Source organism: Salmo salar, chromosome ssa04 (genome assembly GCF_905237065.1).
Source record: "Salmo salar chromosome ssa04, Ssal_v3.1, whole genome shotgun sequence".
NCBI lineage: Eukaryota > Metazoa > Chordata > Actinopteri > Salmoniformes > Salmonidae > Salmo > Salmo salar.
Genome location: NC_059445.1, coordinates 39,358,286 through 39,377,463, shown reverse-complemented (window position 1 = coordinate 39,377,463; position 19,178 = coordinate 39,358,286). Strand labels below are relative to the sequence as shown.

The 19,178-nt window shown below is 43.0% G+C and overlaps 1 protein-coding gene across 1 annotated transcript; it reads right to left on the bottom strand.

Moving 5' to 3' along the window:
• Positions 1-5,137: 5,137 nt before the first annotated feature.
• On the bottom strand, positions 5,138-17,786 carry LOC100194564 (phosphorylase, glycogen (muscle) A). Its single transcript, NM_001139650.1, is given in 20 exon segments — positions 5,138-6,472; positions 6,593-6,659; positions 6,743-6,877; positions 7,201-7,411; positions 7,631-7,772; positions 7,889-7,947; positions 8,068-8,215; positions 8,516-8,617; positions 8,809-8,923; positions 9,251-9,414; positions 9,603-9,749; positions 10,850-10,942; positions 11,218-11,361; positions 11,774-11,856; positions 12,056-12,167; positions 12,604-12,735; positions 12,869-12,972; positions 13,133-13,211; positions 14,009-14,110; positions 17,482-17,786. Coding segments are annotated over 20 exon segments (2,535 nt in total). The 5' UTR covers positions 17,725-17,786; the 3' UTR covers positions 5,138-6,319.
• Between the last annotated feature and the right edge of the window lie 1,392 nt (positions 17,787-19,178).

Genomic DNA, 19,178 nt, shown 5'->3' with positions numbered 1-19,178 from the left:
GTGAAATTCTTACCTTTAAAATTTGTAGGGAAGTTGGTCGGGGAGGATGGGAGGCGTAATCCGTGACAGTCTAGCAATCCAAAAGTTGCATGTTTGGGTCAAGTTAAGGACAACTGTAGAATTTTAGCTAACCCTTATTCTGCATTTAACCCAATTCACCTAACCTGCTACATAATTTCACCTAACCTTTGTCGTTTTAGTTCACCTAACCTTTGTCGTTTTAGTTCTAACCTTTGTCGTTAGTTCCCCACTGTTAGCAGTTGATGTTACTCTTCAATAACACAGACCCCAAAGCAAATCAGGAGGAGGAAAATAGGTTTATTCGAAGAGGACAAATCATGTGGGGAGGTAGATGTTCATTCTCCCCTGTCCTCAGTGATTCTCTCCTCAGAACAAAGGGACAGGTATGTTGTTTTAAAACCCAGCCCTAGCCTGTGGTTGACGTATTAGAATTCCTTGCAATAAAACTGAGCCAATAGCCAAATAACCAGTATCCTATTTCAGGCTCAATATATAGACACATTCCTGACCCGTTGATTGTTAATCCCCTACTACAGAAAAAAACGCTATTTCCGTTGATCGTTAGTACTCTATTGACTTTTAGTCCTCTTGACCTTTAGTACTCTATTAACCTCTCATCCTCTGCGTTGTGTATTTACTGGTATCAGTCCCACATAGATAACAATTAGAAATGATATTCTGACAGTCTGCCGGTAGTGAGGAATTCTTCTTCCGTTCTGCTAGTTGATAAGGACTTCTCTAATGGACACTTCACCGGTGATCTTGTATCATTTCAAGTACAGCCCTTGGATCAAGGAATATTGCTTCAGCTTCAGACGGTAGATTCTCATAACCTGTAATGAAGGAAACAAAAAAGTGAAAGTAACATGTCCTGGTTTGAAGAGAAATTGATATTTCACATAGATTTCCCTAAGTAAGCATGTCCCGATTTTCAGGAAAAAGTTGGACATTTCACCTAGATATCCCTAATATGATGACTGCGGTGTACAACATAGAAGCCTATCAGGTTCTGATCATCTTACTATGCTTCTTTACCTGAGATTGGCCCCCAATTGCTAATCAATCAGTTCTTTATTCTCCAGGCTCTGCTTTGTCATCAAAATGGACAACCTTGCAATGAGTGACATGTATCCACCGTGATTTTCCCTGGACTTTTACTGCTGACCTCGTTATGAGCAAAACTTGATAAGGGCCTTCCCATTTTGGCCCTAACGTATCTATTACATATTTTTTTACCATCACCCACTGTCCTGGTACTACGTCATGTCCCCACTTTTATTTGTCTGTCTGCTTCCCCTACTACATTAGATAATTGTATGCAATAGCTAAGCATTGTGTCACTCATAAAGTGAATGTCTGCTTTTGTCAAATTTAACGTGTCTGTCATTATCACATTGTCCATTGTAGTACCTGCCCAGCCTGCCTTCCTCACACCCTCCTCCACAATGCTTGAACCGCCTGTGTATAAAATAAACTCAAGGTTTTCCAATTGGTGACTCTTAATAAACCCATCAGAGAGGTCATCCAAAACCCAACTCACAACAGCCGTGTTCAAGTAATGTGGTATCTGAAGGAAGCGTCAGAGTAGCTGGATCACATGGCTTCCTTACTAATGGGAGATTGTTTTGACACCTGGTTCCATATCCAAAGTTCCACACTAATTTTTCTTTGTAGTCCAAATAGCATGGTTCTGAACTGTAGATCCCTGCAGTTGTCTAATTTGCCACGTCACCTTCCCTGCAGAAATGTTCATCAGAGAGTCAAGTTACATAATAACATCAAGGCCTAAAATAGGTTGTTCAAGTGAGCCTTGAAGTGTGTGGGGGGGGGGTGCAAATAGTCTGGGTAGCCATTTGACTAGATGTTCAGGAGTCTTATGGCTTGGGGGTAGAAGCTGTTTAGAAGCCACTTGGACCTAGACTTGGCGCTCCTGTACCGCTTGCCGTGCGGAGGCAGAGAGAACAGTCTATGACTAGGGTGGCTGGAGTCTTTGACAATTGTTTGGCCTTCCTCTGACACCGCCTGGTATAGGGGTCCTGGATGGCAGGAAGCTTGGCCCCAGTGATGTACTGGGCCGTTCACACTACCGTCTATAGTGCCCTGCGGTCGAAAGCCGAGCAGTTGCCATACCAGGCAGTGATGCAACCAGTCAGGATGCTCTCGATGGTGCAGCTGTAGAACCTTTTGAGGATCTGAGGATCCATGCCAAATCTTTTCAGTCTCCTGAGGGGGAATAGGTATTGTCATGCCCACTTCATGACTGTCTTGCTGTGCTTGGACCATGTTAGTTTGTTGGTGATGTGGACACCAAGGAACTGCAGCCCCATTGATGAGAATGGGGGTGTGCTGGGTGCTCTTTTTCCTGTAGTCCACAATCATCTCCTTTGTCTTGATCACATTGAGGGAGAGGTTGTTGTCCTGGCACCACACCACTGCCAGGACTCTGACCTCCTCCCTATAGGCTGTCTCGTTGTTGTCGGTGATCAGGCCTACCACTGTTGTGTCATCAGCAAATTGAATGATGGTGTTGGAGTCGTGCCTGGATGTGCAGTCATGAGTGAACAGGGAGTACAGGAGGGGTCTGAGCACCCAGCACGCCCCCCCCCCCTGAGGGGCCCCTGTGTTGAGGATCAGCGTGGTGGATGTGTTGTTACCTACCCTTACCACCTGGGGGGGGGAAGGTGCAGAGGAAGGTGTTTAGTCCCAGGGTCCTTAACTTATTGATGAGCTTTGAGGGCATTATGGTGTTGAATGCTGAGCTGTAGTCAATGAATAGCATTCTCACATAGGTGTTCCTTCTGTCCAGGCTGGAAAGGGCAGTGTGAGGTGCAATAGAGACTGCATCATCTATGGATCTCTTGGGGCGTTATGCAAATTGGAGTGGGTCTAGGGTTTCTGTGATAATGGTGTTGATGTGAGCCATGACCAGCCTTTCAGAGCACTTTATGGCTACAGATGTGAGTGCTACAGGTCGGTAGTCATTTAGGCAGGTTACCTTAGTGTTCTTGTGCACAGGGACTATGGTGGTCTGCTTGAAACATGTTGGTATTACAGACTCGGAGGGGAAGAGGTTGAAAATGTCAGTGAAGGCACTTGCTAGTTGGTCAGCGCATGCTCACAGCACACGTCCTGGTAATCCGCTCCTTGAAAGCGGAAGCTCTAGCCTTTAGCTCAGTGCGGATGCTGCCTGTAATCCATAGCTTCTGGTTGGGGTATGTACGTATGGTCACTATGGGGACGACGTCATCGATACACTTATTGATAAAGCCAGTGACTGATGTGGTACTCCTCAATGCCATTGGAGGAATCCCGGAACATATTCCAGTCTGCATGCAAAACAGTCCTGTAGCTTAGCATCTGCTTCATCTGACCACTTTTTCATTGATCTTGTCACTGGTGCTTCCTGCTTTAATTTTTGCTTGTAAGCAGGAATCAGGAGGATGGAATTATGGTCAGATTTGCCAAATGGAGGGCGAGGGAGAGCTTTGTATGCGTCTCTGTGTGTGGAGTAAAGGTGGTCCAGTGTTTGTTTCCTCTGGTAGCACATTTAACATGCTGATAGAAATTTGGTAAAACTGATTTAATTTCCCCTGCACTAAAGTCCCCGGCTACTAGGAGCGCCGCCTCTGGGTGAGTGTTTTCTTGTTTGCTTATGGTGGAATACAGCTCATTCAATGCTATCTTAGTGCCAACCTCTGACTGAGGTGGTTTGTAAAACAGCTATGAAGAATACAGATGAGAACTCTCTCGGTAGGTAGTGTGGTCAACAGCTAATCATTATAACCTAAAACCTCAGACGAGCAATGGCTCGAGACTTCCTTAGATATAGTGCACCAGCTGTTTTTTACAAAAATACATAGTCCGCCGGTCCTTGTCTTACCCGACGCCACTGTCCTATCCTGCTGGTACATTGTATAACCAGCGAGCTGTATGTTGATTTTGTCGTTGTTCAGGCACGACTCCGTGATGCATAAGATGTTACCGTTTTTAAAGTCCCATTGGTAGTTTAATCTTTCCCGTAACTCGTTGATTTTATTGTCCAAAGATTGCACGTTTGCTTGCAAAAATGAGGGAAGTGGGGGTTTATTTGATCGCCTTTGAATTCTCAGAAGGCAGTCCGCTTTCCGGCCTCTCTTTAACCGCCTTCTCTTCATGCAGATCACGGGGGTCGAGGGTCAGTTTCATTAAATAGTGCCCGCAAAATACCAGTCTCAACATCAACAGGGAAGAGGTGACTCCGGGATGTTGACCTTCTAGGCAGAGTTCCTCTGTCCAGAGTCTGTGTTCTATTTCCCATCTTAATCTTTTTTTTTTATTGGCCAGTCTGATAAGATATGGCTTTTTCTTTGCAACTCTGCCTAGAAGACCAGCATCCCGGAATCGCCTCTTCACTGTTGACGTTGTGTCACACCCTGATCTGTTTCACCTGTCTTATGATTGTCTCCACCACCTCCAAGTTTCGCTTATTATCCTTGGTGTATATATTCCTGTGTTTCCTGTCTCTATGTGCCAGTTCATCTTGTATGTTCCTCCATATGGAATCATGAAGTAACCAAAAAAGTGTTATACAAATCAAAAAATATTTGAGATTCTTCAAATTAGCCACGAGTGTGCAAAGCTGTCATGAAGGCAAAGGGTGGCTACTTCGAAGAATCTAAAATACATTTTGATTTGTTTAACACTTTTTTGGTTACTACATGATTCCATATGTGTTATTTCGAAGTTTTGATGTCTTCAATATTATTCTACAATGTAGAAAATAGTACAAAATAAAGAAAAACCCTTGAATGAGTAGGTGTGTCCAAACTTTTGACTGGTACAGTATGTGTGTATGTTTATAAAAAGCTTGCCTTTATATACATTAAGGGCAGCAAATAATTTGGAAGGCACATGGTTTCCATTTGCAATGTGTTGCACCTCTGTTTATGGGGTTACTTATCAACACACAGACTGACAATGTTGACCATGTCAGTATGACCAAGCAGAGTCCCTTCCAAAGTAGATGGCCACTATACTTGTTTCATCGTTTGAGCTTGTGGTCTTCAATTCTTAGATACAAACATATCTTGTGTACACATGCTGACAGTGGAATCTTTGTGTGTGATGAACAAAAGCCAAAGGTCTACTATTCTTTATTGTCTTAGTATGAAGAACATCCTGAAAAGACGGAGAGATGTGGCTTTCTTGGCCACTGTTGGCATCATTGATTACCATACGGTGGAACAAAAAGACGGCTGGGAAGGCCATTGTGTGGGTTTCTCAACAACAAATCACTGACACTTCCTCCGTCTGTGGAGCAGCTGTGTTATTCCGCCCCTCCACAGCTTTTCTCTGGTTCCCAGGCTGACCCTCAGAGGTCTGCAAATGGACTGTACGGATACGTCAGTTTCTTTAGGTCCGAACAAAACACATACACAGGTTGACAAATATACAGCTGCTTAACATTGGTTTAATATCTGATTGAGTAAAAAGACGGGAAACGGATCAACATATTAATGCAGGCCTATGTCCCCGAAGAGAGTTTGCACGGAGGTTGTCCTTTAGGCACCATACATATCAGGTTGATGGGGTGGGCGGATGTAGGAGGGGCAAACATGTCACAATCATGGCAGTTTCCTAAGAAGGATGGTTCTCATCATTGACTAGAGCCTATGCTATGCGAATGCATGTACAATATTGACGGCATTCAAGCTAAGATAAATACATATAGCTCAAACTACAGAAAAAAACACTAACTCTTTCAGAAACGGATCCAAGTCCACATAACCAAACACAAAAGCCACCACACAGCTCTTATGCCCTCTCCATAACAACAGCAGTTTAGACTGTAATACCTGCATGGTCTGATTAGTGACAGAACCGTGAATACCGGTAAATTCATGTCTCTGTTGTCACAGAACAGAAGGCGTTGCTTCATTTCTCGTTTACGGCTATTGTGGGCTCAATGCGTGTCATGATAAGGGGTTTGAACAATGATGGTGTGAGCCATGTGAACAGCCAGAACCGACAGAACTCTATGTATGAGACAGACTAGTAAAACAGACATCAATCACTAAAGTCATTCAACCCACTGAGCACAGACGTCCATTCAACGTCTATTCCACGTTGGTGCTACATCATTTCATTGAAATGACGTGGAAACAACATTGAAATGGCGTAGAAACAACGTTGATTCTACCAACGTGCGCCCAGTGGGAAGTGCTTTAAGAAATGATTTGCCATTTCCCAATAATGGTGCTTATTGTGGGGTGGTGGGGTAAGTGGTGAAGAAGGGAACTATATGGAGTGGACGCACAGCTTATTTGAGTTGCTCATCGGGGGCAGGGATCTTCTCCAGGCTGGGCTCCATGCCCCAGATCTCCCGGGCGTACTGGGAAATGGTGCGGTCGCTGGAGAATTTACCACAGCCTGCAATGTTATGGATCACCATCTTGGTCCATTCCTTGGGTTTCTGTTTTTAGAGAGAGGGACAGACAGGATGGAAGGAAAGATAATGAGGAGATCAATATTTGATGAGGTATGGACGGATACCTGAACCAGGCGACTTATGTTGTTTAGGCATAGCACTGACCTTGTACAGTTCGTTGACCTTATCCTGACTTTTGATGTAGGCTTCGTAGTCAGCAAACACCTTGAACCTGTGCATAAAACGTTAGATAAGAATACGTTGAAGGAAAATACTTGTGTGCTCGCGCGTGTGTGTGTGTCTGTGTGTGATTACCTGTCGTGGTGCATCAGCAGGTCCACAAGTTCCTTGAAGAGGTCTGGCTGCTTATGGCTGAAGAAGCCACCAGAGATCTGGTCCATGGCCTGTTTCAGCTCGGGAATACGGTTGTAGTACTCAGAGGCGTGGTATCTGTGCAAGACAAAGGCCAGTGTTTAAAGCACGCTGTTCTGATTGACGCGCGCTCCAGGTTGTTTTTGTCTCTATTATCTTAAGCAGAAAAACATACAGTATGTTGAGATTGATATTTTCTTATACAAGGGAGACCTGGCCAAACATTATCTACACCTTGCCACTTGGGAATCGGACTCTGGCAGAGCCTGTCCCCTCACTGTATCCCCCTCCTCCACAGCACTCCCATTCCCGTGGATCAGTTTCTCTTTACCTCCCTCTCCCTACCCTAACCCCCTGTCTATTCTCCCTCCCTGTCCCCATGTCCATCTCTTCCTGCTCACCCTTTGCCGGCGTCCATTGCGTCCACTTCCTCCACTCTCATGCCGAAGATGAAGAGGTTCTTCTCTCCGGCCTCCTCGGCCATCTCCACGTTGGCTCCGTCCATGGTGCCGATGGTCAGAGCGCCATTCAGCATGAACTTCATGTTGCCAGTGCCAGAGGCCTCAGTGCCAGCTGTAGAGATCTGCTCAGACAGGTCAGCAGAGGGGATGGCTGGGAGGGGACAAGGAGTGTGAGGGAAATGATAAGCGTGGGCAAAAACAGGAAGAGAGGGAAGAGAGAAAAGGAAAGATGGATGGAGGGAGGGAGGGATACAGTACAAGAGGAGAGCATTGTAGATTGAGGACGAGGGTAAACTACACATACCAGACGTTACTTCTAGTCAGACGTTACAACAACAGAGACCCATGGGGTTATGGGTTAGTCGGTCACCTTTCTCAGCCAGGGTGACTCTGTAGTTCTCCAAGAAGATGACTTTGAGGCGGTCGCCGATCACGGGGTCGTGGTTGACAACCTCACCGATAGCGGTGATGAGACGAATGATCATCTTGGCTGTGTGGTAGCCTGGGGCAGCCTGGGAGATGGGGGAGAGGGTGTTGCATAATGAGTTGTGGATGTAAGTTATTGTTCTATGTTTACTTCCTGTAACTACATGCTGTTACTGTGAAGGCCGAGGGGCACCAAACATACCTTTCCTCCGACCATGATGGTTCTTGGGGTCCAGTGCTTGTTTGGCTCCTTCTTGATACCTGAGAAAGAGACAGAGGGGTGAATAGTATGAGTAGAGAGAGAGAGAGAGAGAGAGAGAGAGAGAGAGAGAGAGAGAGAGAGAGAGAGAGAGAGAGAGAGAGAGCCAAGGTAGCACTAACGGTTGTAGTAGGTGATCATGTGCAGACAGTTGAGCAGCTGTCTCTTGTACTCGTGGATTCTTTTGACTTGGAAGTCAAACATGGACTGGGGGTTGATCTTTACTTTGTAGTGTTCTTCCAGGTGCACAGCGAACTTCAGCTTGTTCTCCTACATTAGGGAGGATATGATGGGGGCTTGAAGTTAGCACAGAACTTGTCAAATGACTTACAGTACAGTACCACAGGTGGCTGAATGCACTTTAACTGGGAAGGACGGGCTCATAGTAATGGCTGGAACGGAATTAATGGAACGATAGCAAACACATCAAATACATGGTTTCTATGTGTTTGATATCATTCCATTCACTCCATTCCAGCCATTATTATGAGCCGTCCTCCCCTCACCAGCCTCCTGTGACGTACTACAGTATCTTGGTAAACAACGTGTTGGTGACTTCGTGAGACTCACCTGCTTGACTTTGGCTATGTCACGGATGAAAGCATCATCATCAATGAACTTCAACAGTTTCTTCAGCTGGTCAAGGTCACGGACAAACTCCTCTCCAATTCTCTGACAAAAGAGATGACATGAGAAAGGTTAGCGTGCAAGTATCAGGATACTGGCGCTCTCATCATGAACATAAACATCTATTTCGCAACACTGATATTATAAACATACGGTCAAAATGATTTCAAATGTATGGCTACATCCGATGCAAAACTCGTACTACTTTCGAAGTGTTTTTGCAACAGTTCCCCTACCTCTGCGATGACCTCAGCCAAGCCGGGGTTGCACATAACCAGCCAGCGACGGGGGGTGATGCCATTGGTCTTGTTCTGGAACTTGTGTGGGTCCAACTCATAAAAGTCCTTGAACCTGCACACAGAACACGCAGCATCCCAAAATATATCAAATTAGTTTGCTTCAGCTCTTCAAACTAATCCTTTGAAAATGTGCACGCATCAAATGGCTAATCCATCAATTGACACCTGATGCGTCTGTTACTTTTAAATATTATGATTTAAATGTGTAGTTAGCTACTTATTGAGGGGAAAAAATGGCATATGACTGTGATAGGTGGTTGTCTCTCTTAACTACCTTATGCTGAAGGGACTAACTGTAAGTCGGTCTGGATAAGAGCGTCTGCCAAATGTGTAAAATGTAATGTAGCCTGAATGTGATGTGTTTGTGTAGGACACGTACAGAGTGGCGACGAGGATCTCCGAGTGGATGCGGGCCACGCCGTTGACAGCATGGGATCCAACGATACACATATGAGCCATGTTGACTTTCTTGCATTCTCCCTCCTCAATCAGGGACATGCGGCGCAGACGGTCGTTGTCGCCAGGGAACTTCGAGGCGACGTACTGGAGGGACCGGTGTGACCAAGATTTAGGTATTGCATTCTTATTCAGTTGGATTTCAATAAAGTTAGCCTCTAATAACATGTTATGGTAGCTCCAGTTAGACAAAGCGTAAGGAGCACTGATCTGTTATAACACTTCCTATATGGCACCATTAGTCTTGCTGCCTCCTGCCGCACGTACGTACGTACCTGCAGGAAGCGACGGTTGATCTCGTAGATAATCTCCAGGTGACGGGGCAGCAGGTGATGGAACAGGTCAATGGGCCAGCGCTCCAGGGCCTCAGGCAGCACGGTGTGGTTTGTGTAGGCACAGGTACGGACACACACGTCCCAGGCCTGGAAACACACAAGGACAGAGGTAAGATAATACGATGTATTTACCTGGTGGTTCGTGACCCTCTCTTGATAGAAGTAGGACAAATGAATGCTAGTCTTAGTAGTCTTAGCTTTACATTTGTGCTACATATTTATTTGTAGTGTGTGCCAAAGCAGTAGAGAAGGATAGAGGACTCCTCTTTTGTGTCTGTCCCATTATGGCATCTTCTTCTACTACTTCTGAGTTGGTAAACAAACTGAAAGGGTGCGTACTGCCACCTGGAATGTGTTGTTTGAACAGGTATAAAGCCAAGGTTGGCGACTTAATGCCACCTGCAGTTATGGAATGTTTGCTCAAGAGCATCATTCATTGGCTGATCCCTCCTGATGACCCGGATGGAATTATGTGATCCTTCTTTAACCCATAGGAAGTCCCACCCAGTTGAATACTTCAAAATTGTGAAAGTCCTCAATGGCGCTGCCCATGCTAAAACAGGCTTTTGGGCCCTAGTTCTCCATCTGTCTCGATGGCCCAAGCCAACACATTCTACTATGCTGGTTTTTGTTGCCCCCTCCTGGTATTATTACTGAAGTACAACTACATATGAAATGGCGTGGGCAGTAATACCGGATGTACTACTGTCCAGAGCAATAGAGAGAAATAGCAATAGTGTCTTTTTTGTAGACACTAACTCTGCCATGGCTCTTGGCCAAAGCCTATGAGGAAATAAATTGAGTTTGAAAATAAGGTCTGTGGTAAACACAGGCTTAGGAGATCTGATACGTTTTGTTCTATGACATCTTCATCAGCTAACGTCACTTTTTATGAATTTTGAAGCATTTATGTGACTTCATAATTCATGAAGGTCTAGCTAAATGACTGATATCTCATAGAACATACAGTATACGTTCTCATAAGCTTGTGTTAACCTCAAACCTTATTTTCTGCGTTTATCCCAAAACCGTATTCTTTCCCCATTCATTTGCCCCATAGGGAAGACTTAAAGAACCAGACTTAACTAATTTCCGTTTTTTTTAGTACCACAAGCTGGCGAGCTCTATGAAAATAATTCAGTCTACCTCGTTTGACACATCAGAACCTACTCATCTCCTCCACTCACCTTGTCCCACTCCAGCTTCTCCTCATCAACCAGTACCCTCATCAGCTCAGGAATGGCCATGGCAGGGTGAGTGTCATTCAGCTGGATGGCAACCTTGATGTGACAGACATTGAGTACATTATTATCATTTTTTTATTATAATCACAATTTCTGTTAAAGGGAAAATAAATCACAGTATAACTATACTGATACAGTATAACTTTAGAAAGTACTACCAATATAAATACAGAGATGCACAAGTACGAATACAAAGCCACCAGATCAGAACAAGACATCAACAAAAATCATACTTGAGCCAGTGACATGAAGACATAAGTGAAATGGAGACAATTAAGTATATGTTTGAATCGCCACTAGGGAGTTCTCACTTTGTTGGGCAGCTGGGCGAAGTCTGTGCGGACGATCTCTCTGGAGCCAAACTTAGAGGCCTTGAAACGACGGACGATGTCCTGAAGGGTGGCGGCCACCACAAAGTACTCCTGCTTCAGACGCAGCTCCTTGCCCTCAAAGAACTGGGAAGGAAGACATATAGAGGTGAGCCCAGACTGACCTGTATATCTGTCTGTCGCCATCTTGAGTGCATCACAATCAGTGGAGGCTGCTGAGGGGAGGACGGCTCATAATAATGGTTGGAATGGAGTGAAATGGAATGGCGACTATTTGATACCATTCCACTGATTCCGCTCCAGTCATTACCACGAGCCCGTCCTCCCCAATTAAGGTGCCACCAACCTCCTGTGATCACAATACATAAGATTTCAAATTCCAGTCAATGCCAGTCCTTTTTTTAAGAGAAGAAATACAGAGTATAGAGCAGACCTGTTACAATGTATTCTACAGTGTAGCTATAATATCTATATACAGTATATAATCAAAACCGACACTGCACCTGGATATTAGAGAGAAATTCAGATATATTCTTACGTTATCATTGGGGTACAGCACACGGGAAATGTTCTCGCATAGGTTTCTGTCCAACACAGCCTGAATGTACCCACCAACGTTGACTGTTGAGACAAGGAAAAATACACCTTCAGGGCAACGGTTCCCAGTAGCCAATTATGTAACATGAGTTACATGAGTAATGTTAGCAATTTGCAGATCTAACAAACTAAGCACATGAAATGGTGGATTGCAGCCAGTCAAGGCGAACACATGTATTCAAGCAACGCATACATAGTGCCTTGGCCTCTGTAAGACACTTACAGTCTTTCAGGTTGAAGTCGCATGGGGCCTTTGCAGACCACAGTCTCATGGTGTTGACAATGTTGTTTCTGTACCCGGGGATAGGGGTGTCATATGGCAGAGCCAACACTACCTGTCAACACAATTGCAAGAGACTGAGATTAGAGACACCTGCTAACGGAATCCATATTCATTGATGATTGATTCAATGATGGTTCATTGATGATTCAATGATGGTTCATTGATGATTCAATGATGGTTCATTGATGATTCAATGATGGTTCATTGATGATTCAATGACTGTTCATTGATGATTCAATGACTGTTCATTGATGATTCAATGATGATTTATTGATGATTCAATGATAATTCAATGATGGTTCATTGTTGGCATCCAGTGCCATATCAACACCTTGTTTTTCATCTCCCTTCTCTCTCACACACACACACACACACACACACACACACACACACACACACACACACACACACACACACACACACACACACACACACGTCTTCCTCATATGCACCCTCAATCTCACCCCCAACCCCTGTCCTTTATTCACCTGAGTGTCAACCCATTTCACACCCTCTGGGGTGTGCTCGGTTCTGCCATAGAACTTGACGGGGCGCATGTACTCGGGTCGGGCCTTCTCCCAGGGGTTGCCGTAACGCAGCCAGTCATCAGCCTCCTCAACCTGTCAATCATTTAGTTATATAACAGTCTATCGGGCACTTTCAGCAAAACAAGTTGTTTCACAGTACTTCCTTCTGTCTTATGGTCTGGAAATTATGGGGAAAGCCCCCCAAAAACATATGAGCGTATGTTACCTGCCATCCATTGACGATCTTCTGGTTAAAGATGCCAAACTCATAGCGGATACCGTAGCCATACGCAGCCAGACCCAGAGAAGCCATAGAGTCCAGGAAGCAGGCTGAGGAAAGGCTTATGTTAGGGTTACACTGGCCAAATGAACTTATGTTTCTGATCATGTTATACAATTTATATCATGTTTAGATCCTTCTGGTGATCTAAACTGTCTAAGGCACAAGAATTTCACACTCTTCGTGAGAGGAAGTAGCGAGGCAGCTTACCGGCAAGACGTCCAAGACCACCGTTTCCCAGGCCTGCGTCCTCCTCCATGTCCTCCAGCTCCTCCATGTCCAGACCCAGCTACGGAACAGAGGGGCTCAGGTCAAGCCAAGTTCAAACCACAGCTCTGTGGCAATGACATTCAGTTTAAACAGAGCCGGATTGGTGCCAATAATATGGTTAAATGTTCTTTGGAATCTTGTCCTGGTCACTCTCTTACTGGAGCACAATTGGCGGTTAAAGGCCAAGTGCAGTCAAAAATGTGATTTTGCTGTGTTTTATGTATCTTTCCACACGATCAGGTTGGAATAATACTGTGTAGTTGTGAAAATGATGATGCCCTTTGTGTAAGAGCTATTTGGAAAGGCCGCCTGAAATGTCAGCCTGTTTTGGTTGGATGGAGTTCTGGCCTGCCTGGTGACAGCACCAGGTGGTAAATACATAAATAAACCAATAAGAAAGAGAGTTCCAAAACTCTCTGCCAATAACCACTCATTTTCAGTTTTCCCCTGCCCACTCAAACCACTCCCAGACAGTCCTAGCAAAATTATTGCTTGAAAAATTAAAAATTTCAAATTGAAAACAATCACTGTAGGTAATTAATTGTAACCCAGAAATGATTTGATATTGAGATCAAAATGGCTGCATTGGACCTTTAACATCCACCCACAACTTACAGTCTTTAGTCTAGGCACACTACAACCTCTTCTTCAGTGTATTTCTTTCAGCTAGACATTTTGACAAATTTGAAAATGAAGTTGTTTGTTACACAAGGTGCAGTCAGTTTGACTGCCACGGTTAGCTACAGCAATGAAAATCCCATTTCGCTATGTTGGCCAGAATCCATGACATGATGTATGGATGTGAGCATCCCTCACCTGGTATATGGCCTCATCACAGGCGTTTTCCAGCGCCAGGTTCACCATGGTGTTCTGCAGGGTGCGACCCATGTAGAACTCCAGGGAGATGTAGTACACACGCTGAGGACAGGAGAGGAAGGGGAGAGAGAGATGAGGGGGATACCATAGGACAGCTAACAACCAGAGAAGAGACAATAGTAAGAGTATGACTGTCTTATTGATGTACTGCATCGCTAGCCGTACAAGTAATACCCAATTAGTCACAGTCTGTTGCTGAACCCAAATGTTGACACAGGTTTTCTGAGTCAGACATAACAATATTTCACTGTAGGGGCACCCATTCAAACTGTCAAGGAAATTCCTAGAATACTTGTAGACTTTTTATGTTCTGCCATTAGAAAGGAGCATGTGGAAATCTGACACCTGAGCCTTAGTTTAGCCTTTGAAATGTCACGTTTTCTCTCTTGGTTGTTTGACAGGGAGGTCTGACACTCTCAGGCAAGCAGCGAGAGAATGGGATAGAGGGCAGGGGGGGGGAGAGGGGCTACGGGAGACAGATTGCTGTTGGTGTTACGTAACACTGGCATTTTGGCTTAAGTAAAAATAGCTTCAGCTGGGGTTGTTGTAAAGGTTAGTCTGAGTGTGATACCCATGAATAGTGAAAGAGAGATCTGAAAACTTAACTGTATCAGGGAATTGATATAGAAGTGTAAGTATGTGAGAGAGCTAATTTACCAAATGTAATAAATGACTTAAAGGGACATTTCAAAAATTCATCATCTCCAGCACCACCCCAACAACAACATATGTGAAAATGGCAGAACCTCATGATTGTAACTTATTATGAGTAGGCATTGCCTGCTAATTGGTTGATGAAGTCATTGGAAACACTTGTTTCCCTCGACATTTCTTGCTACAAAACGCGCCGTCTTGTATAAATGTGTGCAAATCGAGCAAATGTGTACAAAACAAATATGACCATCTATCACAAAATTGGTCATCATTTGGATACATTGGGTTAAAGCTGGGATCCGCATGAGGAGAAATAGCGCCGCTGGCCGCCCAACTGCATTTTATTGTTATTATTATTTTATTAAACTTCGGAGAGGAGCTCCTACTTCAAGGTATGAAAAAATCTTTGCATGTACCCTTCACACCAAAAACCAATGGTTCTATATAGTGCCAAATAAGGGTTCTTTGACTTATAGCGGAGGCCTTTTTGGTGCCATTATAAAGAACCATGCTCATAAGGTTCTAAATGGAACCTGCGTGGTGCTGTAAAGAACCCTTTCCTAAGGTTCTATAAAGAACCATTAAAAAAATATATATAATAGCACCAAAAAAGAGTTCTGCTATGGTTACAACCTTTTGAGGACTATATAGAACCCTTTTTTATGGTTCTTTATACAATCTTTATAGAGAAAGGCTTAATACGATCTTTATAGAGAACCTTTCTCAATCTCAAAGGTTATTTGAAGAAACATACAGGTTTTATTTATTCTGGTTTAATAGTCATGTCATATTATATTGTTGAAATTCCAAAAGGTTTTTATTATTTTGTCTATTAAAAAGTAGAATCAGGTGTGTTAGCTCTGGAACAGCATGGGTTCCCTGAGGAGAGAATTGTTCTCAATAGACACAAGGCCATACATAAGTCTTTCACAAGTCACCACCACTGGCATTAGACATATAGCATGTGACAGTATAACAGATTACATAAACTGGAAAGACACTCTCACTCATGGTTGCACAAAAAAAAAAATGGGAGAAAACCACGCCCCAAAAGATTCTAATGAGCCGCCACACCTACATTTTTGCCCAGTGGGTTAATGTCTCTGTTTTCCCATCCAATAACAGGTCGTTTTTGGCATGTAAGGAGAAGAGCTCTCTATGTTCTCATACATTTAGACTCTATCCAGCCTCCTGTTTTTTAACTCAGATTAGGTGTCCTCTTGCCCTCCCTGCTCATATGGGTTTCTATCTTGACCTTTCTTTGAGGGAATAACTTATGACCTTTCAGCGAGGTACACCATAACCACCAGCTGACCTTGGATGAGGTGATAAAATAGAAGGTCAGAGGGCAAGTGCTGTACAGGGAGCATCTTTCTGATGTAGAGTAATTACCCTAGTTGGTATAAACATGGTATTAACACACACAAATACCTATTTTACAAAGGGAATATTATACATGATATTTGTGATACACATCTCTTTTTTTTGTGTCAAGATTTCTTACGGCTTTTGACCCTGTTGTACTGACTATGTGTCACTGTCTGTAAGGATTTAGCATAAATAAGATAGATATGGAAGAAGCTGATTCATAACTAGATAGAAGGCTCCGTCTGATAGTACGAATCAATGAAGACATGGAAACAAAAGTTGTTCCCCGTTACTTTACATTTGTTGATGTCAATTGGTATCTCTGCTACTCCTACAACTGTAGCTACAGTACATAGGCTCCTGTATTCACTATAGTATGTGCACAGGAGAGGAGGAGACAGAAGGTCACAGAGAGGTCTAGAATTACAACTCCCGATTGGCCGAGGAGCGCTAGCGGATTGGAAATGTCATGGCGTAACATTACAGTGACATTAGAAGGTGATACCGCTTGCACGCAGCAATGCAAGATTTGGCAAAGAGACTTAACCCAGGGACAGGGTCCTTCTGTGGACAGCAGTCCTTTGCTGGGGTTTGACAAGGGAAAACCTAAAATCAGGCTTCAAATCTGTCATTTTCACTCAGTGTTAAGTCAAGAGTATACATTATGCATAATATGTGTCATATTAAATTGTCATGGAGATCAGACAACGTTTGTCCTAAATTGGCATGGTTATCCTGCCCATACGTCTGGCCACTGGTACAGTAGGTTTATTAGATAATATATTCAGGACTAAAATATTGTGGGGTATATAAACGCTTCAGAAATCAAAATGATTCAACAATCCCACCAGAGGCAATCAACAACCTCATTTCACCTGCGGAGTTGTTTTAAATAAAATATTTACAGATTAAGCAGTAAAGTGTTTGTTACTTTATTTTATGTTACGTTTAATTGGAATACAACGTAAGATATATTTTTGGGGATGTATTTTCAGGATACATGTGAAATATAAAACATTTGCAAAATAATACATAAAATGTGTATTTAATACATTTAAAATGCGTTTTCAGATGCATTTGAAATACATTTTGCAATATATGTACAAATGTATTTAAAATGTATGATGTTTTTTATTTACCTGTATGGGATACCCAGGACCACTAGAATATGTTATTTACTTGCCTACACTATGCCCCATATATTGCCCATTGAATTCTGCATTCTTTAGTGAAACCAAATGGAAAAATGTTACATTTTATTCCATTTGTTATTTTCATTTCTATTGGTTTCTTGACTATTACTTTGTATTCTATTTTACACTTTTTTTATTCTGTTTTATGGGTTTTTAGTAGGCTACAGGTGATATGAACATTACAATAGTTGAACTTACTTTGGGATCTTTCTCATAGTAGTATTGCTGGGTTCTGATCCACCTGCCCACCAAGTGGTCACGCACGGTGTTGGCGAGAGCAAAGTAGTAATCCCGTTTGGATGCCACATTTCTGTCCTTGACCAGCGTAAAATGGAGATGCCTGTTGAAAGCGACCTTCAGTTCTGCCACATTTTCCACACCAGCAAGACCTCTCACGGAGATCTGCTTCTTTCTATCGTGATCTGACAACGGTTTTGACATAACGTTACTCTTGTGTCGGCTCTGACACCGGCTCCCTTGTTACAGTAAAAGGACACTTCCACCCAGTTCAGACACCACTACAGAAGCAGACACATGGATGGCTCATGTTCCCGTATTTATAGGAGTGATCATTACTATTGAGAAGAAGGCGGGGCATACTCAAAATAGAGAGCCAATTACTACTCAGTCCCTATTATTCCATAGGAATATGTGTAGATTAGGCCTGTTTCACATCTTGCAGTCTAGAAACTAAATTCATCTGAATTGAATTGTCCTGTAAAGCATACAGTACTTGTTGCAAATTAAACAACATTTATTTGGAGGCATATAAAAGAGACATGGAGATGCAAAGTTTTTCAGCTGGTATAAAATGTAAAGTAATTATGAATTTGTTCTACTAGTCTGTGGCCAGACACCTCTGGTTATTTCTCTCTATTACACTGGGATGAAGAACTGTATACTATTTTTATCTCTTCACTACAGCCCCCAGCCTGCCTTGCTCCTCCTCAGCAATTTTCAAGAGTCACTGCAGTACTATCATGGAGTCCTGGTCCATTAATAGCAGCTCTGACCCAGTCCCAAAGGCCATGATATTTGAAAGGCATGTGTGGTTAATGTCAGGAGCCAGTAGCCAACACTTGTAGCCTGACACAAACCGAGCAAGACCACAGCTTTAGGGGAAAGGCAATATTTGTTTCAGTGACCTTTCTACATTAGGATGGTGTAGTCATTATTGTGTCTTGTCCCTGCAGTGAGGTTACTAACAGTAGAAAGTTTCATACTGAAAACTGAATGAAGTTTTAAATTCTTAAAATATGTTAACCATTTCTGAAAGACCTCAACAATTCAATATCTGAAAAGTGTAGAAAATAACAAGACACAATACTTCTCAAAAAAAAAACATATTACAAAGAAGAGAAAGGAAGGGTTACATCCGGTAGAGGTACTGGCAGGGAATGAGTCAAACCTTCTACATTTCCAACAACACAACACCACTTTAAATTTACATGAACGATTGCGTTTCTTGTGAGATTAAATGATATTGTTTTATATATAATATACAATACTTGCAACAAAAAACATGATTGTATTACATTTCAATTGCAGTCTTTGTCATTAATATCGTGAAAAGGTACAGCACATGTTGTACTCCAATGACTTCCAGTAATCAACACCCTCCTTCACTGTAAAAAAGAAAAGAAAAAAGAGTTGTTGTTTCAACTAATTATTATTAAGTAACTGGTTCCACAGGTTTTTTTTGTTGTTTACTCAACTTTTCGGTCCAAGTGTTAGCTGAACAAAAAAAATATTGTTTGAGAAAACATTGTCAACTTAAAATGATGTGTTTGCTTGTCTCATATGTTCATTCAACTAGAAATTATTATTTGGGCATTTTCCCTAAAAAAAGGATTGTCACGACTTCCACCGAAGGTGGTTCCTCTCCCTGTTCGGGC